The sequence below is a fragment of the Stegastes partitus genome, unplaced genomic scaffold (genome assembly GCF_000690725.1).
Source record: "Stegastes partitus isolate 25-593 unplaced genomic scaffold, Stegastes_partitus-1.0.2 Scaffold780, whole genome shotgun sequence".
Taxonomy (NCBI): Eukaryota; Metazoa; Chordata; class Actinopteri; family Pomacentridae; genus Stegastes; species Stegastes partitus.
In genome coordinates, this window is record NW_007578511.1 from 289,738 (window position 1) to 310,108 (window position 20,371).

At 40.5% G+C, this 20,371-nt stretch overlaps 1 protein-coding gene across 1 annotated transcript in view; it reads left to right on the forward strand.

Moving 5' to 3' along the window:
* Positions 1-20,371, forward strand: part of obscna (obscurin, cytoskeletal calmodulin and titin-interacting RhoGEF a) — a 55,131-nt gene that overhangs the window by 10,468 nt on the left and 24,292 nt on the right. The window contains exons 13-35 of the mRNA XM_008292050.1: positions 323-589; positions 1,672-1,944; positions 2,038-2,301; positions 3,023-3,289; positions 3,745-4,011; positions 4,098-4,367; positions 5,403-5,669; positions 6,213-6,488; positions 7,555-7,821; positions 9,329-9,604; positions 10,825-11,091; positions 11,176-11,442; positions 12,472-12,738; positions 13,632-13,898; positions 14,089-14,355; positions 15,221-15,490; positions 15,682-15,960; positions 16,049-16,306; positions 17,264-17,530; positions 17,970-18,236; positions 18,524-18,790; positions 18,939-19,205; positions 19,979-20,245. Of these exons, the coding sequence (XP_008290272.1) occupies positions 323-589; positions 1,672-1,944; positions 2,038-2,301; positions 3,023-3,289; positions 3,745-4,011; positions 4,098-4,367; positions 5,403-5,669; positions 6,213-6,488; positions 7,555-7,821; positions 9,329-9,604; positions 10,825-11,091; positions 11,176-11,442; positions 12,472-12,738; positions 13,632-13,898; positions 14,089-14,355; positions 15,221-15,490; positions 15,682-15,960; positions 16,049-16,306; positions 17,264-17,530; positions 17,970-18,236; positions 18,524-18,790; positions 18,939-19,205; positions 19,979-20,245 (6,171 nt within the window). The remainder of the gene's footprint in view (positions 1-322; positions 590-1,671; positions 1,945-2,037; positions 2,302-3,022; positions 3,290-3,744; positions 4,012-4,097; positions 4,368-5,402; positions 5,670-6,212; positions 6,489-7,554; positions 7,822-9,328; positions 9,605-10,824; positions 11,092-11,175; positions 11,443-12,471; positions 12,739-13,631; positions 13,899-14,088; positions 14,356-15,220; positions 15,491-15,681; positions 15,961-16,048; positions 16,307-17,263; positions 17,531-17,969; positions 18,237-18,523; positions 18,791-18,938; positions 19,206-19,978; positions 20,246-20,371) is intronic.

The window sequence follows — 20,371 nt, forward strand, 5'->3', positions numbered from 1 at the left end:
GATTTAAATCCTGACAGTTGGGACTCCAGAGTTTTCTGTAAGCAGCAAAATGAATGAAATCAGATGCTAGTCGCTGGGATCATTACCTTTATGTAGCCACACATAAATTATAGATTAAAAATCAGAAATTCAGCGACTGAGCGGTCAATGAGGCGCACAAGGAAAGGTGCTAATTTATCTTCACCCATACATCTGTTTGAGTTTCCATTGACCTGTTCAAACCTTCTCCAGTTTAGATATTTACATTTTGCTGAGTGGTTGAGCAACAGTAGCTCTAAAAAAAAAAAAATCTAAGCTTTCCAAACTTCCCTCTTCATTTCAGAGCTCCAGCACACATTTGCGAGGGAGCTGAGAGAAACCCGAGCCGAGGAGAAGAGTAAGGTGACCCTGGAGTGCGAGACCAGGCGGCCGGCCAAGCGAGTGACCTGGCTGAAGGGCATGGTGGAGCTGAGGGCCGGCAGGAAGTACGTCATCAGGCAGAAGGGCGTGGTGCTGTCGCTGACCATCACCTGTCTGGAGAAATCCGACGCCGATATTTACACGTGCGATGTCGGTACCATGCAGAGCCGAGCACAGCTGACGGTGCAGGGTGAGGTTGCATCACCACGACTCAAGCATCTGGAATAGTCGGGTCTAGCTGTCGGCACAAATTAATTTAAATTAAGAAAATATTGAAAGATGTGATGGAAAATACAGCTGATGTATGATATATAGTTTATGTATGTTTTCAAATGGATTTGAGGTTTATGCAACCTCAAGTTAGTACTGGATGAACTTAATTTATCAAGTTTTGCTTAACCAGAGTCATTCCTGCGATACAGATTTCTTAGTTTATTGAACCATGTATAAGCAGATCCTGCAAAAATACACAGGAACGCGCAACCTATGATATATACTTCAGCTGTTTTCTTGTATGTTTTGGAGTAAATACCAGGGATTTTAAGAAAATAACAGCTCATCGATTTCATTGCCATTAATAATTCAACTGATTTAAGAAATACTCTGTATGTTCTTTGATATTATTGACTCAATTATAGGTGGGCCTGTTAGGAAACATAATTAGTTTGAGTAGAAAACACAGTTTACATTATTTAGTGAACTTTAAATGTAAACTGTTCCTGGAAGAGTAGCCTGGCTGCCCTATAAAGATATGTTAGTTTAATAAAACATGCATTGTTTAGCAAATTTATTATTATTTTTTTCATAACTACTGTAAATATTACAAAAGAATTCAACAGTTCTCAGTTCAAACCACTTTTATTTTTGTGTTTTTGTGATATCAAAAGAGGATTGTTGGTTTTATTGGTCGTTTTATACTAAAATGTTTTGTTGTTAAAACTAAAAAACTTGTTCATAGTTAAAGTATGAAGCAGATTTTTTTCCTATTTTGTCAGTGTCTCCTTTGTCACCCCAACTAATTATTCTAAATTTTAAGAAATTGTGATCTATGTGCAAACAACTGAAATTTCTTAGCTTGCCCAATTCAAGATTTTACATCCAGGTTGTACATTACTTTAATTTAAACAGGCTGAAATAGGCAGAAATATTTTGCCAGTATGATGGTTAAATACATACATAATGCTAATTCATTGAGTCTGATGTGCAATAAATACAGTTAATGTTCTGACTGCATGTGGTGTTAATGAGAGTTTTGACTTTTCCACCTCTCAGGTCAGAAGGTGTGTATTCTGGATGAGCTAGAAGACGTTGAGTGTCTCGAAGGCGACACGGTCACATTCAGGTGTCGGATTTGTCCCAGCGACTATGCCGGCGTCAAGTGGTATCTGGACGAGACGCTGCTTTACACCAACGAGCTCAACGAGATCCAGATGATTCCTGGAGGATACCACACCCTCACGTTCAGGCAGCTCGCCCGCAAAGACACCGGCACTATTTCGTTTGCAGCCGGAGACAAAAGATCCTACGCCTCGCTGTTGGTTAGAGGTGAAGCTTCGACCCTCATATCAGTTTTTAAAGTCTTGTTAATTGTCACATTTCATCCGGTATTGATTGAGCTCCATCTCTTCACGTCACCAGAGAGGCGTCCCACCATTATTAAGTCGCTGGAGGACTGCGAGGCGATCGAAGGAGGCGGTTTGGTTTTGTCCTGTGTGGCCTCCAAGCCGTGTCACATCCTGTGGTACAAAGACGGCTGCCTGATGTGGAACTCATCCAGATACTTTGCCAGCAGATCCGGATGTGAAGCTCGGCTCACCATTCGGGAGGTCTGCAGCGGTGATGCTGGGGTGTACGAGTGCAGTGCTGGATCTGTCACCACCAGGGCTGTTGTCACTGTCAGAGGTAAGAAGAGGAGGGTCAGTCCTAAGAAAAGCAACACAATCTGATGAAAAAAATTCCCACCTGATTCCCTTAGAAGCAAATTAGTTTTTATGCACAATACTTTTCACATATTTAATGAAGTCATGTGTTATGACCTGGCTCAAGATGGCCACAACAAAAGGAGAGACACACCAAGCTTCAAAATTAAAGCTTGTCTTTATTCACTTACATTACACCGAATTAAAAGCCAAACCAGTATGTGGTTGTGAGAATACATACTCAGTCAAGTGTGTGTGGGATGCATGCATGAATTATTGTCTGTGCAAGTGTTGTAAATGCAAACATCCTAATGAAAAAACTAACCCATAACCAGACCGGTGTGTTACCTGCGGAGGGAAACAAAGAGCGATTAGACTGCAGTTAGCCTGTAAGTAACCCAGGAACACATTGGGTATCACAGGTGCTCCTAATTACATCAAACAGCCACTCACAGAACCAATAGATGGACTAGGACCACCCACAAGATACAAGATGACCTCAGGGGTCATCAAATAAGCAAAGTTTTAACGTCATACTGTGAACACTTTTAGAGTTGCAAAAACTAAATCAAAAAGTGTGAGATTTCATTACCTGTTGTTACCACATGCTCATTACTTACTATGAACTAGATTGTTTTGATAGATTAAGATTATATAGGAAAGTTATAACAAGTAACCCTCCCCTCGTTTCTGTCTTTTTGCAGCCATCCCAGCAGAGTTCACGCAGCTGCTGAAGACGATGGAGGCCAAAGAAGGGGAGGCCGTGACTCTGACCTGCGAATACTCTCTGCCTGGAGTCCAGGTCCACTGGAGGAAAGGTTTCGAGAGCATCAGAGCTGGAGACAAGTACGTGATTAAACAGAGGAGGACCATCAACTCTCTGACCATCAAAGCTCTGAAGCTCGAGGACTCAGGAGATTATACCTGCCAGTGCAGAGACCATCAAACAAGAGCAAGTCTCACAGTGCACGGTAAAGCTCTCTTTGTTGCACATGCATTTTATGTTACGCATTTTAGGTGTTTCCAAAGTTGTTGTTTTTTTGTTTTTTTTTGCATTACTTGCACTAAGAGCTGAATTTGAATCATAAAACCTGAATGTAAATAGCTGAATTTTCAAGTTATTATTATTCAAGTTGAGCTTCAAATTTATTAATATTTAATTTCTAGTGGCCCATATTTCTGCCCATATGGACACTTTAGTCTGAGATATCACGGTGAGTTATTATTTTAGACTGAAATGTTTAGTAAATTATTGAACTATTGCATTCTCCTCTCAGATCTGTCAAAGTTATCACATGGTTCTGTTAATTGACTTCCTCTACTGTACATTGGAGTCTATGGACAAGGCACATTATTTTTACATCTTCTTTTCAGAAATACGGCTTCATTTCCACCTGACTCGTTTATCTCTTCGTCTGTTTTCCAGCTATTCCCATCACATTCGTACAGCAGCTGAGGAACATGCAAGCAGAGGAGGGCAGCAGTGTCATACTGCGCTGTGAAATCTCCAAACCTGGAATCCCTGTCGAATGGAGGAAGGAGCACGAGCTGCTGAGGAACGGGGTGAAGTTCCAGATAAGGAAAAGGGAAACCTCCTTGGAGCTGCTGATATGGAAGCCTGTGCCTGAAGACAGCGGCGTTTACAGCTGTGTGTGTGCCGATCAGACGACGTCTGCCAACATTAAAATCACTGGTAGGAGATAATTTACCAATAAAATCAAAGATTCACTAGTTTTACATACTCATTTGTCTGATCCGTGGTCGTACGTTGCTCCTCAGCTCTTCCAGTCACCTTCAAACAGAAGCTGAGGAACGTGACGATCGAGGAGGGAAACACCGCCACGCTTCGCTGTGAGCTTTCTAAACCAGGCCACACTGTAGAATGGAGGAAACGAGGGGATGAACTGATCAGGAATGGAGAGAAACATCACATCCGGCAGAGGGACATGCTCATCGAACTGAGGATCTTCGATGTGACACTCGAGGACAGCGACATCTACACCTGCATCTGCGGGAACATCGAGACCACCGCTACTCTCACCGTGAATGGTAAAGTTCCTCATTTACAATCCATCCATCCATCCATCCATCCATTATCTATCCACCGCTTAATCCTCACTAGGGTCATGGGGGGCTGGAGTCTATCCCAGCTGACTCAGGGTGAAGGCCACCAGGTAGCCAGTCTATCACAGGGCTACACTTAGAGACAGACAACCAAGCACACTCACATTCACACCTACGGACAATTTAGAATCACCAACTCATTAACTATATTTATTTTAATTTAGTCTCATTCAGCTTCTTTAGATTTGATCACTTTTAGACACAATCCGCACACGACGAACCCACAAATAATGATGTAGGTGCTGTGCATCATATTCTTGTTTATACTTACTTCAATGATTTAATTTATTCCTTTTTTTTTGAAGGGATGACGCACAATTAAAATTAACCACACCAGAGTTAGCTAGCAGCTAATTTGCATCAGTTATCCCTGAGCAGGTACAGGAAAAGAAAACAGCCACAGAATGATTAATACACAACATCAAATAAAAGAAAACTGAAAGTGTATCAGTGTGAGATAATAAATATAATCAGTAAATACAACGAATAAAAGGCGACTATTGGAGGAGAAAACTTTATGCTGATTACAAACCAAACCTTGAAGCTGGTTTTAAACACTGCAAAGCTTCCTGAATGTCTAATATTTGAGGGGACTAAATTCTGCTTCTTTACAGCTTTAACTGAGAAACTGAGAAATAAAGTATGTAAATGTAATAGATTAAAAGAAAATCCCAGGTGGTGACAGTTTTGTGCTGCGTGAAGCAAAACTTTGAGGCATGTTTCAAACTCTGCAAAGCTTCCTGAATCTCTGGTGATTGTGGGGATGGGCTTCCACTGCTTTAACTCAGAGAGCAGATTGACCAAAAGCTGTCTGAACTCAGGTCGGCAAGAACACCTCTAGAAGATGCTCCACTCCTCCCTGCACTGCCAAGAAAGAAATTGCAGCAACTTTTTGTCTAATCCTTTAATAATTTGTAGATTATTCCGTTCTCGATCTCACCACCTGGCTTTGTCTTTTAGCTCTTCCCATCACCTTCAAGCAGAAGCTGAAGAACCTTCAAGTTGCGGAAGGCAACAACATCTCGCTGTGCTGTGAGATCTCTAAACCCGGAGTCCCGGTGGAGTGGAGGCTCGGAGGAGACCGGCTGGAGAACGGAGAGAAGTACCAGATCAAACAGAGGGCCTCGGTGCTGGAGTTGACCATCACAGATGCCACACCGGAGGACAGCGGCGTCTACACCTGTGTGTGCAGAGAGCAGAGGACCAAGGCCACCGTTAAAGTTGTCGGTACGTGTAAAGAAGGGTGGAAGAACTAGAACTGTAACAATGGCATTAAAAAAAAAAAATCCAGATCCAACAGACATTTTAGTGAGCTGGAAACATTTAAAAACACAGAGAAACTGACAGCCTGCATCATGTTCTGTCTCTGACCTTTAGAGGCAACAAATGCAATACGAGAAACACTAAACCTCTTACAAGAAGCTGAAAAACACTTTCTTTGTTAAGGGTGTTGCAGTAATGGAGGATAAAATCCACAAAAGGAAACAAATATTGAGTCCAGCGTTAGTCAGATAAGATAAAACCACAGTGACGGTATCAATATACATCTTTATCAATGAAGAAACCAGACTGAGCACATCTATGGGGCCTTGAAAGGAAAAAAAAAAGTGGAATATCAACTCAAGGAGATAAAAAAACAAACCAAAAAAAACCTAATTTGCCATGTACTGACTATAAGAAAGAGGAAAGGTCAAAATCTTCATTGAGATCAGGGTAGCTGGTGGCTTTCGATGTTCTTGCCTGTGTTTTAAGCTGCATCCGTTTCCACAGCGGTTCCCGCCACCTTTAAGGTGAGCATGAAGAGTCAGGAGGCCGAGGAAGGGACCAGCGTGACCTTACAGTGTGAGCTGTCCAAGAAGGGAGTCCCGGTCCAGTGGAGGAAAGAGGCTCAGGTGCTTTCTGAGGAGGTTTCTCGGGGCAAATACCAGATAAAGCTGGAAGGAAAGACGGCTCAGATGACCATTTTAAACGTCCAACCAGAAGACGCAGGAAAGTACAGCTGCATCACAGGAGATGAGAAAACCACCGCTGAAGTCAAAGTGAAACGTAAGTGAGACGAAAACAGTGATCTTTCTTTTCATTTTGAAAACAGAGCTATTATGAGTGCCTAAGACTTATTTTTCTACCTTCCAAAACTTGAGTCATGCACCTGCTCTATAAATAATGTTGAGTTCATTCAGCTTAAAAATGTGAGTTAACTGCACTCTGGTTGATAAATTAGCTCAAAGTTATCTTGTGAAAGTGTAAAACTAGCAGAACTAAATTAACTCAACTGGACAAAACAAGTTCAGAAACTTAAGAATTTAACTTGAATCAACTCGTCACATAGACAACAGCTGCAGATAGAATCACTTTTCTTTGTCATTTTTTTTTAAGTTTAAAGAGTTTCTTCCTCATTTAACTCTGAGAACTTAGTCTGAACTGTTGAAACTACTCCTGACCTGAGTCAGCGTAAAGACAACCTGTGAGGCTGATCCTAGTTACACTGAAATAAATTATAAACCTCCAAATTTAAGGACTGATTTCAGTACTAGCCTTTGTCAATTTTAAATATCATAAACAGAAATAACCAGAACCTAATTTAACAAAGACACACAGCAAGTTTCTACTTTGTCTGTTTTCTCAAACTACAAACAACAAGTATTTCTGCAGATGTTTGTCTTTCTAGTAACACACGCTGGGCTTTAAATGGTACTTTAGTTTCTATAAACTTAATTTAATGAGTTGACTGAAGACTTAACTGTTCATTGATTCAACTTATCATTTTATGTCACAATGTCTGAAGGTGTGAGAACTCTGTTTTTAATCTATAAAGTCAACTGAAAGTACGAAACAGGCATTTTAACTTCAACTAAGTGGAAATGAGCAAATCGCACTGATTTACTTAAAGTAAAGTAGAACTAATGAGGTTATTAGACCTAATTTTTGAATGTTTAACTTTGCAAAACATGTTGCCACTGGATGCTGTCATAGATTTTCAGTTCACACAATTACTATTAAAGTCCAGAATCCCATAACTGTGATATGAAAATGTTGGACAGCTTAAGGCCTCTTTATTACTACAAAAAGCTCGTCTAGTTTGCATCAAGGTGTTTCTAACGTCCCACAACAGCTCTTCCCGTCACATTTAAACGGGAGCTGCAGCGTCTGGTGGTGAAGGAAGGCGACAGCGGCGTCTTCTGCTGCGAACTCTCCAAACCCGGAGCTCCGGTGGACTGGAGGAAAGGCCGAGTCATCCTGAAGCCCGGAGAGAAGTATGAGATGAAGCAGGAGGGACGACTCACCAAGCTGATCGTCAACGACGTGGAGGAGAGCGACGCTGGGAAATACACCTGCAAGACGAAAGACAGCCAATCGACTGCTGAGCTCACGGTCCAAGGTGAGGTGGAGATACTCCCCCCAGACTCTGTATGTTTGATTTATGACTTCAGAAGCACATTTGATCCTTTTTTTTCACACTTGTCATGTATTATATCTACAGAATCACGCGAGCGCAGACGTCAAAGAGGTCAGCCTCAAAGATAGCATAGACCCAGTCAGTGTTAGCACTCTGTGAGCTCCATTAGGCAGTTTCTCGAAACCCTAATGGAGAGACGATCGTTTCACATCACCCATTTTTTTCCACTAATGTTTTAATGTCACAGTACTCTGTATGCACTGTACATTGCGTCTTCATTGTTCGGTGAAAACATTTTGGGTGTTTAGACAGGAGACGTTTTCTCCTCCATTAAACTGTAGCAGTAGTGTTTAGTTTTATTTCATTAAAGTCATTTAATAATGGATTACTACGTGATCCATTGTAATATAATAATCACGTTATTCATTATAAGCCATTAGTACACAAAATCCATTCATAAATTTAACCCTCTGAACTCCAAAACCCACTGCTAGCTTTGAAAGATATGTTCACATTTTTAATAATTTTTCAATTACAGCTTTTATCACAGTAGATTTGCAGCTTTTTGTCTGCCTAAGAACACATCAATTGCAACAGGCAGTTATGTTGGGAAAATCCTAAAAATCTTACCGTGAAATTGTGATATTTCATCAAACCCACGTTATTCTACATGTCTCAGTTTAAAAATGTAGCAAAAATAAATTGATTGCTTTTATCCGATTCTGTAAAAAAAACTAAAAATTCTCTGTTTCAGCTGTGACCAACAGTCACTTCATTAATTATTTAGTTTTTAGGTGAACTGTTTCAGGCTGTGTTCACAACAGAATATAAACAGTAAAATATCCATTGTCTGCAGATTCACCTTTTTTTTTCATTATTGGTAACATCTGTGTGCACTTGGAAAAATATTGGACATGTTGATTTTTTTCAATTTTTGTACAATAAAGTTTTTAAAAATCTACTTTTAGGAAATGATTTATGCATTATAACCGTGTGATCCTGCACAGGAGACATTTCTGACTTCTAGCAGTCGTTGCTCTGTTGTCATAGAGGTGCAGGACTTTTTATTTTTCATTATATTGCATTAAAAAAACTATACATTACACACAAAGAGGAAAAATGTGACAGGAGCACATAACAACCATAAAACCGCTTGGTGTTCAGAGGGTTAATAAATATATATGAATATGAGCATGCCACTTTTTGTGAGCATCAATCTGCTGCTGCAGTTGAATATTTATGACATTCATTGATGCATTTAATTATCATTTCTGTGATCATTGTTCCCCCATGGTTCCTCTGTTGAATATCTGTTGTTGTTGAGATGTTTCTCCATCTTTTTTGTCTATTACCACGTACCATCAAACAACCCTCCTATGGGTTATTTATTGTCCTCTGACCTTTAATTCTAACCGTACACGTCCATGATTGGGAGGTGATTCTAGTTTTCTTGCTGCTGCCTCTTGACTGTCTGTTTCGCTGTCGACAGAATTGCCTCCGAGCTTCAAGCTGCCGCTGGTCAACCAGGAGGCGACCGAAGGCAACAGCGTGGTTCTGCGCTGCGAGCTCAACAAACCTGCCGCCTTGGTGGAGTGGAGGCGAGGAGGAGGAGGAGGAGAGCTGCTGAAGAACGGAGACAAATACCAGATGAGGAAGAAAGAGCTGCTGGTGGAGATGAAGATCGCAGACCTCAGCGTGGACGACGCAGGACATTACACCTGCATATGTGGAGAAGAGACGACGATCGCCAGGATCGTGGTGAACGGTGGGTTGTGCTTTCATCATAGTCAGCTGTATTCTGTTATTTTAGTGCTTAAAGAACTCATTAATACACAATAAATATGGAAAGAAGATGGAAACATGCAAAAGATGATGATTTTGAAAGTAATGAGGAAATCTATGCAAAAAGAGAAAGACAGTGCAATTATTATTCATTTAGGTGAAGTTCTGTGCAGCAGATTAGACTGTGTGGATTAATCTATACTCTATATAATAATAAGGTATTATTTTATTTGTGCATAGCTTTTCAATTATTATTAAGCACGCTGGAAAATTATTGCAAAAAATAAAGTATATTTGTGTTTTAATTTCACTTTTCAAACATTTATTATCACCAAAAATGTTTTCAGTCAATTTGAAGTGAGGAAATATTTCACTCTGGTGCAGAATCAGTGCGTTCTAGCCTGTTTGTTATCAATATTTTCTATATTTATACCACATTTTTTCTATTTTTCAGAGGACTTTCTAAATTGTTAATTTTTACTACAAACAGGAAATGTCTGTGCAATATCAGTATTTTTCTAAATATGAAAGAAACCTGTGCAAAAACCCTGCCCTGTGTTTTTATTTTCTACATTTAAAGGAATCTGTGCAATATTTTTTAAAACAAATAAATAAATAAAATAGTTTTCTCAAACCACATTCTTTAAAAACAAAAAAAATTCTGTATTCTCAGTAAAAAGGAGAAGCTATGATTGGCACAGATGTGACCAACAGTCACTTGATAATAATTTTGAAAGTTTTCAGATAAACTGCAGTTTTTCAGAGACGAGTACTGAAACTAAATAAAAATATAACTAATAAAATATCTATAATCTGCAGAGTCACCATTTCTTCTGGTGTCGGGAACACCTGTGGACACAAAATGTCTTTAAAAAAAAATTGGCACGTAAACAAAGAAATTTAGCTTTTTTTGGAGGTTTTACAGAATATAGTATAACATGCTTGTTATTATATGCTTCTAGTATATTCTACAAATGAAAAGTCTGTGCAATATCATAATTTTTCTACATATAGAAGAACGTTGTGCAAAATGATTATTTTCCACTTTTAGCGAAACCTGTGCAGTTTTCCTATTTCCCTGCATAAAGAAGAATCTTTGCAGTATCAGTAGTACCTGTTTATTTTGGTTTCTTTAGCTTCTTTAGTTAGTTTTCTTTAATTCCCTCACTCTTATGTCATCTTATCCTGTCTTTACTTATCTAGAGCGTCCCATCAGATTCCTTCAGGAGCTGAAGAACATTCAGGTGCAGGAGGGAAACGGAGTGACGCTCTGCTGTGAGCTCTCCAAACCAGGCTTCCCAGTGCAGTGGAGGAAAGGCGACAACGTGCTGAGCAGCGGAGAGAAGTACCAGATGAAGCAGAGCGACTCCACGCTGGAGCTCCTCATCAGGAAAAGCGTCCCCGAGGACAGCGGCACGTACAGCTGCACCTGCGAAGACGTGAAAACCAGCGCAACCATCATCATTACTGGTGAGACCTGCTGCCTGCTACAGAAAGACAGAAGCTGATTCTATAGTTTGCGCGTCTTACTCAGAGTTCTGATTCACTCCTCAGCGATCCCAGTGACTTTCAAGCAGAAGCTGAAGAACCAGGAAGCGGTGGAGGAGGGATACGTGACGCTGCGCTGTGAACTGTCGAAGGCTGGAGTCCCGGTGGAGTGGAGGAGAGACGCTCAGCTCCTGAAGGAGGGAGAGAAGTACCAGTTAAAGCAGGAAGGCCGAGGGGCTGAGCTGCTGATTAGGAACTTAACTCTGGCAGACGCTGGAGAATACAATTGCTCTGTTGGATCAGCTGTGACTTCAGCTGACATCAAAGTGAGAGGTAAGTTTCCCCACAGCCACCTCGTCACATTTTACTCACTTATTTGTTATTTGGAACCCAAAACTAAGTTCTGTGAAATATTTTGACTGAATTTGGAGAATTTCATACCTTTTTAGACCTGGAATTTTTGTATTTTTACTCGTATTAAGCAAAATGTGGGAATCTTTTAGGCTTCAGTATCTACAGAAGTAAAACTTCCACCAACATGAAGTTTTGTGAAGACAGGCAGAATAGTTTCCAGCAGATCTAAATGGTCAAACAACTCCAGCAGAGGACAAATTTTATAATATTTGCAATTGAAAATGGAAAAAAATTCAACATTTTCAAACATAGGTGGTATTGAGTCCCCAGAAAGTTCCTGTAAGTGTGTATATATATGAATATAACCATATTTCCTACTAAAAATACAGTATTTGGTGGACATTTCACCAACTTTAAAGGCCTCTAACATCAGTAGAATTTGATGTAAAACAACTATTGCAAGACAAGGTTCCAGTTTTTTGTAATTTTGACTTGACACTTGCCAATAATGAGACAAAGAATGACAAGAATGAGTGATTACTAACTGGAATAAAGGCAACATTTTCACACCAATTTGGTATTGTGTCCCCAGAAAGTTCCTGTAAGTGTTTATATATGAATAGAACCATATTTCTTACAAAAGTATAGTCTTTGGTCGACGTTTCATCAACTTTTAAGGCCTCTAGCATCAGTAGAATTTGATGTGTGGCAGGTATGGTAGCAAAACATCATTTTGACCTCCAAACAACTAATTGATCAACTCTGAAGTGGTGCAGCAACAAATTTCCTAAATTCTGTCAAATTGACCCGCGTAGAAGTACTTGGAGCTTAATCTGCATTTCCTTAGTTGAGAATCTCTTTTTTCATAAGATTTCTATTTTTAACCTTCATCATAATCGTCTCATCACTGAAACCAGAAGTTAACCTGCAAACCTAAAGACCTGATTTTACTTTAACATCACAGTGAGACAGACATTTGACATGTGTTGTTGTTCTTTCCATCCTCAGCTCTTCCTGTCACATTTGAGCAGGAGGTTAAGAACTTGGAGGTGAAGGAAGGCGACAGCGGAGCTTTCTGCTGCGAAATTTCCAAACCTGGAGCTCCAGTGGACTGGAGGAAAGGCCGAGTCATCCTGAAACCCGGATACAAATACGAGATGAAACAGGAGGGACGACTCACCAAGCTGATCGTCAACAACGTGGAGGAGAGCGACGCTGGGAAGTACACCTGCAAGACGAAAGACAGCCAATCGACTGCTGAGCTCACGGTCAAAGGTTAAATAGGCATCCCATAATAATAATAATAATAATGAAAATACATGATCTAGACTGTCAAAAAAATTCAGGGGAAAAAGAAAAATTTAGAAATCTGACAGCAAGTCTGGAATATATTTATTTTTTTGCCATAAAGTGTAACATTATGTTCAACACTGTTAAGGAATTTGATGAAAATACAGATTTTTGATGTGAACATTTATAGTTTTAATTGAGAATTTATTTTAAATAATGTATATCTGTCAAATGATATTTATTGATCATTTAAATACAGTAAAAAAAAAAAAACCTGTAATTTTGTAGTCAAACAGTCTTAAAGAATGAAGTTATTTGTAAAAACACACATTTTTAATTCAATTTAAACAATTTCCTCTCAATGATTATTAAAATATTTCTGATTCAGATTTTTGAAGTGGACATTATTTAAAATTTTAGTCTTTTTAATACTTAATTCTTAATATATATGATTTTTCTTTTACAAAATGGCTGATATTTGTAAAAAAATAAATAAAATAAAATAAAATAATAATAATTTTGCTGATTTAGATGCTGTTAAAAATGTAATTCTATAGTCTTATGTTGTAAAAGAATAAATTACTGTTACAGATTTTCCATTATGTATAATTTTAGCAAAATTTTACAATTAATATGTAAATCAATGCTCTTTTTTTCTGTGATTTTACTAGATGTTATCTGCAATTTAACAAAGCCTGAAAATCTGTAAAATAACAGTGAATTGCTTAAAAAAAATCCTGTTTTCCAGTGTAAACTTTCTCTCTTTTTTGTGACTACACCTCCTTTCTAAACAGTTCAACCTCAGTTCACATAATTATTGAAACAAGACTAAAAGACACAAATCAGCAAAGAGAAATAACTCCTTGTTGGTGTTTCAGCTCCACCCGTCACCTTCAAGACAAAGCTGAGGAACCAGCAGGTGGAGGAGGAGAACAGCGTGACGCTGAGCTGTGAGCTCTCTAAACCAGGCCTCTCGGTGGACTGGAGGAAGGGAGACGAGCTGCTCAAGAGCAACTTCAAGTATCAGCTCAAAGCCAGGAGCAGCGTCATGGAGCTGACCATCAAGAACACGCAGCTGGAGGACAGCGGGCTGTACAGCTGTTTGTACGGAGACACCAGGACGTCGGCCAACGTCACCGTCACACGTATGTCTTTTTTATTTAAACTTCACAGAAGCTGGACAACCTGTTGAAATGGTGCCGACCTTCCTCCTTTCATGTTTGCTCTCTTTATTTCATTACATATGTCTTCTACAAGCTTCCAGTGTTAAAATTTTACAGCGCAGGTTTTCATTTTTGTGAATTTAGATTTTTTTTCTTTTACCTCCACCTACAGCGATTCCGCTCACGTTTAAAATGGGCCTGAAGAACCAGGAGGCCCCTGAAGGAGGCAACGTGTCGCTGCGCTGCGAGCTGTCCAGGGCCGGGGTGCCGGTGCAGTGGTGGAAGGGTGAGGACCAGATCTACAGCGGAGGACGGTACCAGATGAGTCTGAAGGGGAAGGTCGCCGAGATGAGCATCAGAAACATCCAGCCGGAGGACGTTGGCGAGTACAGCTGCATGTTCGGAGAGCAGAAGACCACCGCGGAGGTCAACGTCAGAGGTAGTTTAAACGCTCCTGGTTTGTTCATGTACACCAAGCAAATATCGTGTATGTTTACATATTTTTTGTTGCAGTCTATTGAGTCTATTTTAAACTGTACATATTTGGGTGATTTTACAAGTTGTTGCCTGTGTGTGTTCTGTTTCAAACATTGAACAAAACCCTGCTCAGCTTGTTAATCCGTCAGCTGTGATGCTGCATAAACACTGCCCTGAGAGTCACTTACACTTGTATACATGCACACATAGACAGTATAATCACACTTTTCCTCATGCGTTTGCTGAATAAACTGCTTTTACTTCACATCAAGGGTCCATCATTTCAAAAATAAATTGGCAATAATTACATTTTTTGTTAATATCAAACATTTTTGTTGCAGCTGAAGTCAGAGCAACGTAAAATTTTATAAAATAAATTTAATTTTGTCATTAAATAACAAGTTTGCATTGATCAAAATCACTTGTGCCATACGATATTCCTAGATTTTAAAGATTTTACATTTAAATGTTCTAAATTTCTCTAAATTTTTTCCTTTAAGAACTTTTAAAAACTTTGTCTTAAGACGTTGCTCTAACTCTGGTCGACCCTACTCTAACATCTAATTAAAGTATCATCAACCCAGAAACAATAAATTCAATTAATCCCCACCTGAAGTATAAATTTGATAAATATCCAAGATCTGGTAGCAAGTTCTGGAAAAGATCTTTTTTCTTAGCATTAAAAGCTAACTTTAGATCATGCCATGATGCTTACAACTAATGAAAGCTCATTACTAGCCTGCCTCAGAAAAAAAGATAGCTGAGTAGAACATTGTGTCATCTGCATAAAGATCTTTAGCATCATCACATCTTCTTTCTTTCCACAGCGGCCGCTTCAGTCTTCTTCGAGAAGGAACTGGAGACCCAGGCGCTGATGGAGGGAAAGTCTGCGCTGCTGTCCTGTGAGGTTTCCAGCGCTAACGTGCCCGTCTCCTGGAAGAAGGACAACGTGGTGGTGGAAGAAGGAGGACGCTATATCGTGAAGAAGAAAGGCCCCACGCACACTCTGGAGATCAAGAAGCTCAACCTGGAGGACGCCGGAGAGTACAGCTGCATCTCCAGAGGCAAGAAGACCACGGCCAAGCTGATAGTGAGGGGTGAGTGGACGCTGCAGCTGGATCTCATTCATTCATTCATCCATTCATTCATTCATTCACTCAGTTGTTGGGCTAATTTGTTTATATTGTAGGAAATGCGGGCCTGGCCTTTCTCGGTTAAGTTGTTGCAACCATCACAAGTTCCATTGTCTAAAAAGCCAGCTGTATTCTAGCTCCTCCTTCCTCCACAGAGCGCGTTCGCATCGTGGCCGAGCTGCAGGACGTGACGGTGACGGCGGGGGAGGACGCGGTGTTCGTGTGCGAGCTGAGCCACGCCGACGTGAGCGAGGGCGTCTGGTGGCTCGGCGGCAGCCCCCTGCAGAAGAACGAGATGAACCAGATGACGTATCGCGGCCGGCACCACCGCCTGGTCCTCACCATGACGACGCCCGAGGAGACCGGCACCGTGGCGTTTGTGGTCGGGGAGGAGAGGACCTCGGCGAGTCTGCAGGTCGTCCCCAAAGCCAAAGGTGAGCAGCAACACGAGGAAGGCAACGTGCACTTTGAGTTTAAGTGTCAGGTTGATATTCTAAAGTGGGATCTTGCTTTAAATTCTAGTTTTATTCGAGGAGAAGCCCAAAGACGCCGTGGTCATGGAGGGAGAGACGGCCACTCTGCGCTGCACCACCTCTGACCTCATCACCATGGTAACCTGGAGGCGCAACCACATCCCCCTGCAAAGCGGAGATAAATACGAGATGCGTAAGGAGGGAAAAGTCAACCTGCTGCTCATCCATAACGTGGACTGTCTGGACACCGGGACGTACTCCTGTGATACTGGAGATGTGCAGAGCAGCGCCAAACTCACTGTAACAGGTAAATGAGGAAGAATGTCATGGTGATTTAAAAAGATGGATTTAGTTTCACATTCATACACAGAAATATTTATTAGACCGCCTGCTGTTTTCTTTACAAAGTCCACACAAAAGGCTTAAGGAATCATAACTTTGTTTGATTTTTTTTCCTGTGGTCTTCTAAAAGACATGAAAAGCTTCTTAGAATAAGTTAAGCTAAAAATTTATAAGCCCAAAGGAAATTCTTGTGCAAAATATCGCTCAAAAACATAACACAACATAAGAAATGCTGTGCCAAAAAAGTAGAACATCAGTAAGATATATGTACAATACATTAATGACATAAAATAGAGTAAACTAAAATAAGGCTAGAATAAAAATGTAAAAAATAATGCTGGCAATTAGACTTAGCTAATCGGTCACAGAAGATAATGAAATGTTGCACAATGCATTGACAAAGTTGTGCACACAAGTGAAATACTGCACATGCAATCAAAATGTCACAAATAAAAATTACATATTACACATAAAACTGAAATACTGCATCTAAAAATGAAATACTTGCAATAACTTATGCAATAAATACAAAGGATTAATACTAGAAATGTCTAAATTCATGGCAGATGGTGGGAAAACATTTGTTTTTGAGTCGGTATTATTTAGCACCTGTTGAAATTCGGCAGATAATCTGAACTAAATCGACCCTCAGCAGCACCTCAAAGAAGGGAATTATGAGATTACAAGACAAAAAGAGATAAAGTAAGATAGTTTGGAATCATCAAACCAGCTGACTTACAACATTAAAAAAGAAAACTCAGTGTGGTTCCACCAAGAACTGCAAGAAAGAGGCAGAAAACGTTGCTCACAGTGGACTAATAATTACTTCCAAAGCTTTAATTTAACTATTTTTTTATTTCATTGAATAACAGTCACATTTATGAATCGTTCTTGCTATACCAACTCTTTCCTTTTCCCCCAGAGCTGCCTCCGTTCTTCCAGGAGGAGCTGCAGAGTGTAGAAGCTGAAGAAGGAGGTTCGGCGTCGCTGTACTGCGAGCTGTCCAAACTCGGAGTGCCGGTCCAGTGGAAGAAGAACCGGCTGCCGCTGAGAGCCAGCAGGAAGTACGAGATGAGGCAGGACGGCTGCTTCCTGCAGCTACGCATCAAAGATCTCAAGCTGGAGGACGGCGGCAGCTACTCGTGTCAGGCAGGAAATGCAGAAACCACTGCGGCTGTGACAGTGACAGGTTTGTGAAGCTGGAATGACAGAGTTTACTGTTACAGAAAAGTCAAGATAGTGATTGGATGTTCAGAAACGTCAACAATTTATGACAAATTTAATAATTGTGAAATATATTTGAGAAACCAAGAAAAACATTTTACTTAATGTAAAATAAATGAATAAATAAAATGTCCTATTTCAGGGCATCAGTGCAAAATTATTCTTAATATTCTTGCTGCCTAAATCCAGCTGCTAGTCTTAATTATCCCGTATCAACTGTTGCGCAAAAACTTTTCTTTTGTTCAGTCATTTGGGTCCAAAAAAAGCACAAGATTTTACCGTTTTTTACTCTATTTTAGACGAACACATTTTTCTATTTGTGCACTAATTTATTACAGACCTGTTGACATCTTACTCATGTTATAGAAGGTGTATAACTTTGTCCTTCTCACCTTTTTCCCCAGAGCTCCCTCCGTTCTTCAAGAAAGAATTAAAAAGTGTGGAGGCTGATGAGGGAGGTTCAGCCTCTCTGTGCTGCGAACTGTCTAAACCTGCAGCGTCAGTGCAGTGGAGGAAGAACCGGCTGCCGCTCAGAGCCAGCACAAAGTACGAGATGAAGCAGGACGGCTGCATCCTGCAGCTGCACGTCAGAGAGCTCAGACCTGAGGACAGCGGCTACTACACGTGTCAGGCAGACGGTGCAGAAACTACTGCAGCCGTAACAGTGAAAGGTTTGAACATTTGCACAACTGATTTCACAGCATCGGGAAGATACACCGTCTAATGCAGCTGACCAGTGACAGAAGCCAATAATGGCTGACGTCATATTGCCAAAATCTTGCTGCGACACTAAAGAAAAACGTTTCTTTTAATAGGCTGAAGTTTGAATAGCCTGTATCAGCAAAAACATTGATTTTTATTTTTATTTGCATCGCATGCTTTTTTTAAAATCCCAGTTGTTAATGTCTGACACTTTAAACTTAAACATTTCCCCTCATGACTTTCTTCTCTTCTCCAGAGCTTCCACCATTTTTCAAAAAGGACTTGCAGAACGTGAAGGCTGTGGAGGGAGGATCAGCCTCTCTGTGCTGTGAGGTTTCTAAACCTGGAGTCTCAGTGCAGTGGAGGAAGAACAAGCAGCCACTGAGAGCCAGCAGGAAGTACGAGATGAAGCAGGATGACTGCATCCTGATCCTCAACGTCAAGGATCTCCAGTCTGAGGACAGCGGAAACTACACGTGTCAAGCAGGAAGTGCAGAAACGTCTGCAACTGTGTCCGTGAAAGGTTTGTGAATCTGGAAATCTGCATGTAAATCTTACATGATTTGAAGATTTGAAATCATTGTGTTTTCCATATGATTTAGTCTTAACTTGACGATGTTTTAGATGTTGGAAGATTCCACTCTGTAACTCTAACGTTTCTTGTTTTCCAGAGCTGCCGCCATATTTCATCGAAGAACTACAAAGTGTGAAGGCTGAGGAGGGAGGTTCAGCTTCTCTGTGCTGCGAACTGTCCAAACCCGGAGTGTCGGTGCAGTGGAAGAAGAACAAGCTGCCGCTCAGAGCCGGCACAAAGTACGAGATGAAGCAGGACGGCTGCCTCCTGCAGCTGCACATCAACGAGCTCCAACTGGAGGACAAGGGCAGCTACACGTGTCAGGCAGGAGCTGCAGAAACCTCTGCGACTGTGACAGTGACAGGTTTGTCCTTTTAGCAGCGTGGATTCATGAATAATCTAGTGATAGGAACATAACATTAAATTAGACTTTTCAGAGATTGTCTTAATGTCCAATTAACTATTGTGTTGGTTACTGGACAACTTTGGAAATGATATAATTAGACCACAACTGTTACAGAGCCTTCACAACAGCCTTCAACGTGGATAATTTAATGTGAATTTCACTACAGTGGTTAAATAACTACAACATCTTCTAAAAGAAAAATCCTGTAATAACTCAATACATGCCATAGATTATACTTGAAAGTATGATGCACTGACAGTGTAAAAATATCAAAATTCACACTAAATGGATCATTTTGTGTGAAGCAGCAAATAATGCAAACTACATTATTACTCCTCAAAGCCTATTGCATGATAACACCAAGACTGCTATCTTTAACAAAGAGGGAAAGAAGAAAACACAGGATTTCTCCACCAAGGGTTGCAAAGAAAGAGACAGAAAATGGTGCTGCACAGTTTTGCAATATTGGATTTTCTTTTTTAGGTTTGCAAATTTTTTTTTGGAAGATGTTGTTCATAATTATTTCAAATCTGGGTTAAAATTCTAACAAAATATCGAAGACCTATTGTGTAGAAGAAAACAGCAAGTGGTCTAGTAGTTATTTGCAAAGCTGTACATTTGTAGCTGCCCGATAAAGACGGTTTCACCTCCTCCTGGTCATAGCTCATATATTTACTAATTATATTAAAGATGTGTGATTGTGTTTTTCTGATCCTGACTCATTTCCTCAGAGCTCCCACCGTTCTTCAGAGAAGACTTGAAAGGTGTGGAGGTGGAGGAGGGAGGTTCAGCCTCTCTGTGCTGTGAAGTCTCTAAACCTGGACTCTCGGTGCAGTGGACGAAGAACAAGCAGCCGCTGAGAGCCGGGAGGAAGTACGAGATGAAGCAGGACGGATGCTTCCTGCAGCTCCACATCAAAGACACCACACCGGAGGACAGCGGCAGCTACTCGTGTCAGGCAGGAACTGCAGAAAGCTCTGCAACCGTGACAGTGAAAGGTTTGTGCAGCTGGAGATTTCTGACACTTTATTGTCTGCTTTCTGTTAATTTAACAGTATTTTTTTTTGTCCTCATGTACCAAAAAAAGAAGTCCAGTTTCTTTTTTCTGAAGCCTTTAGGATTTC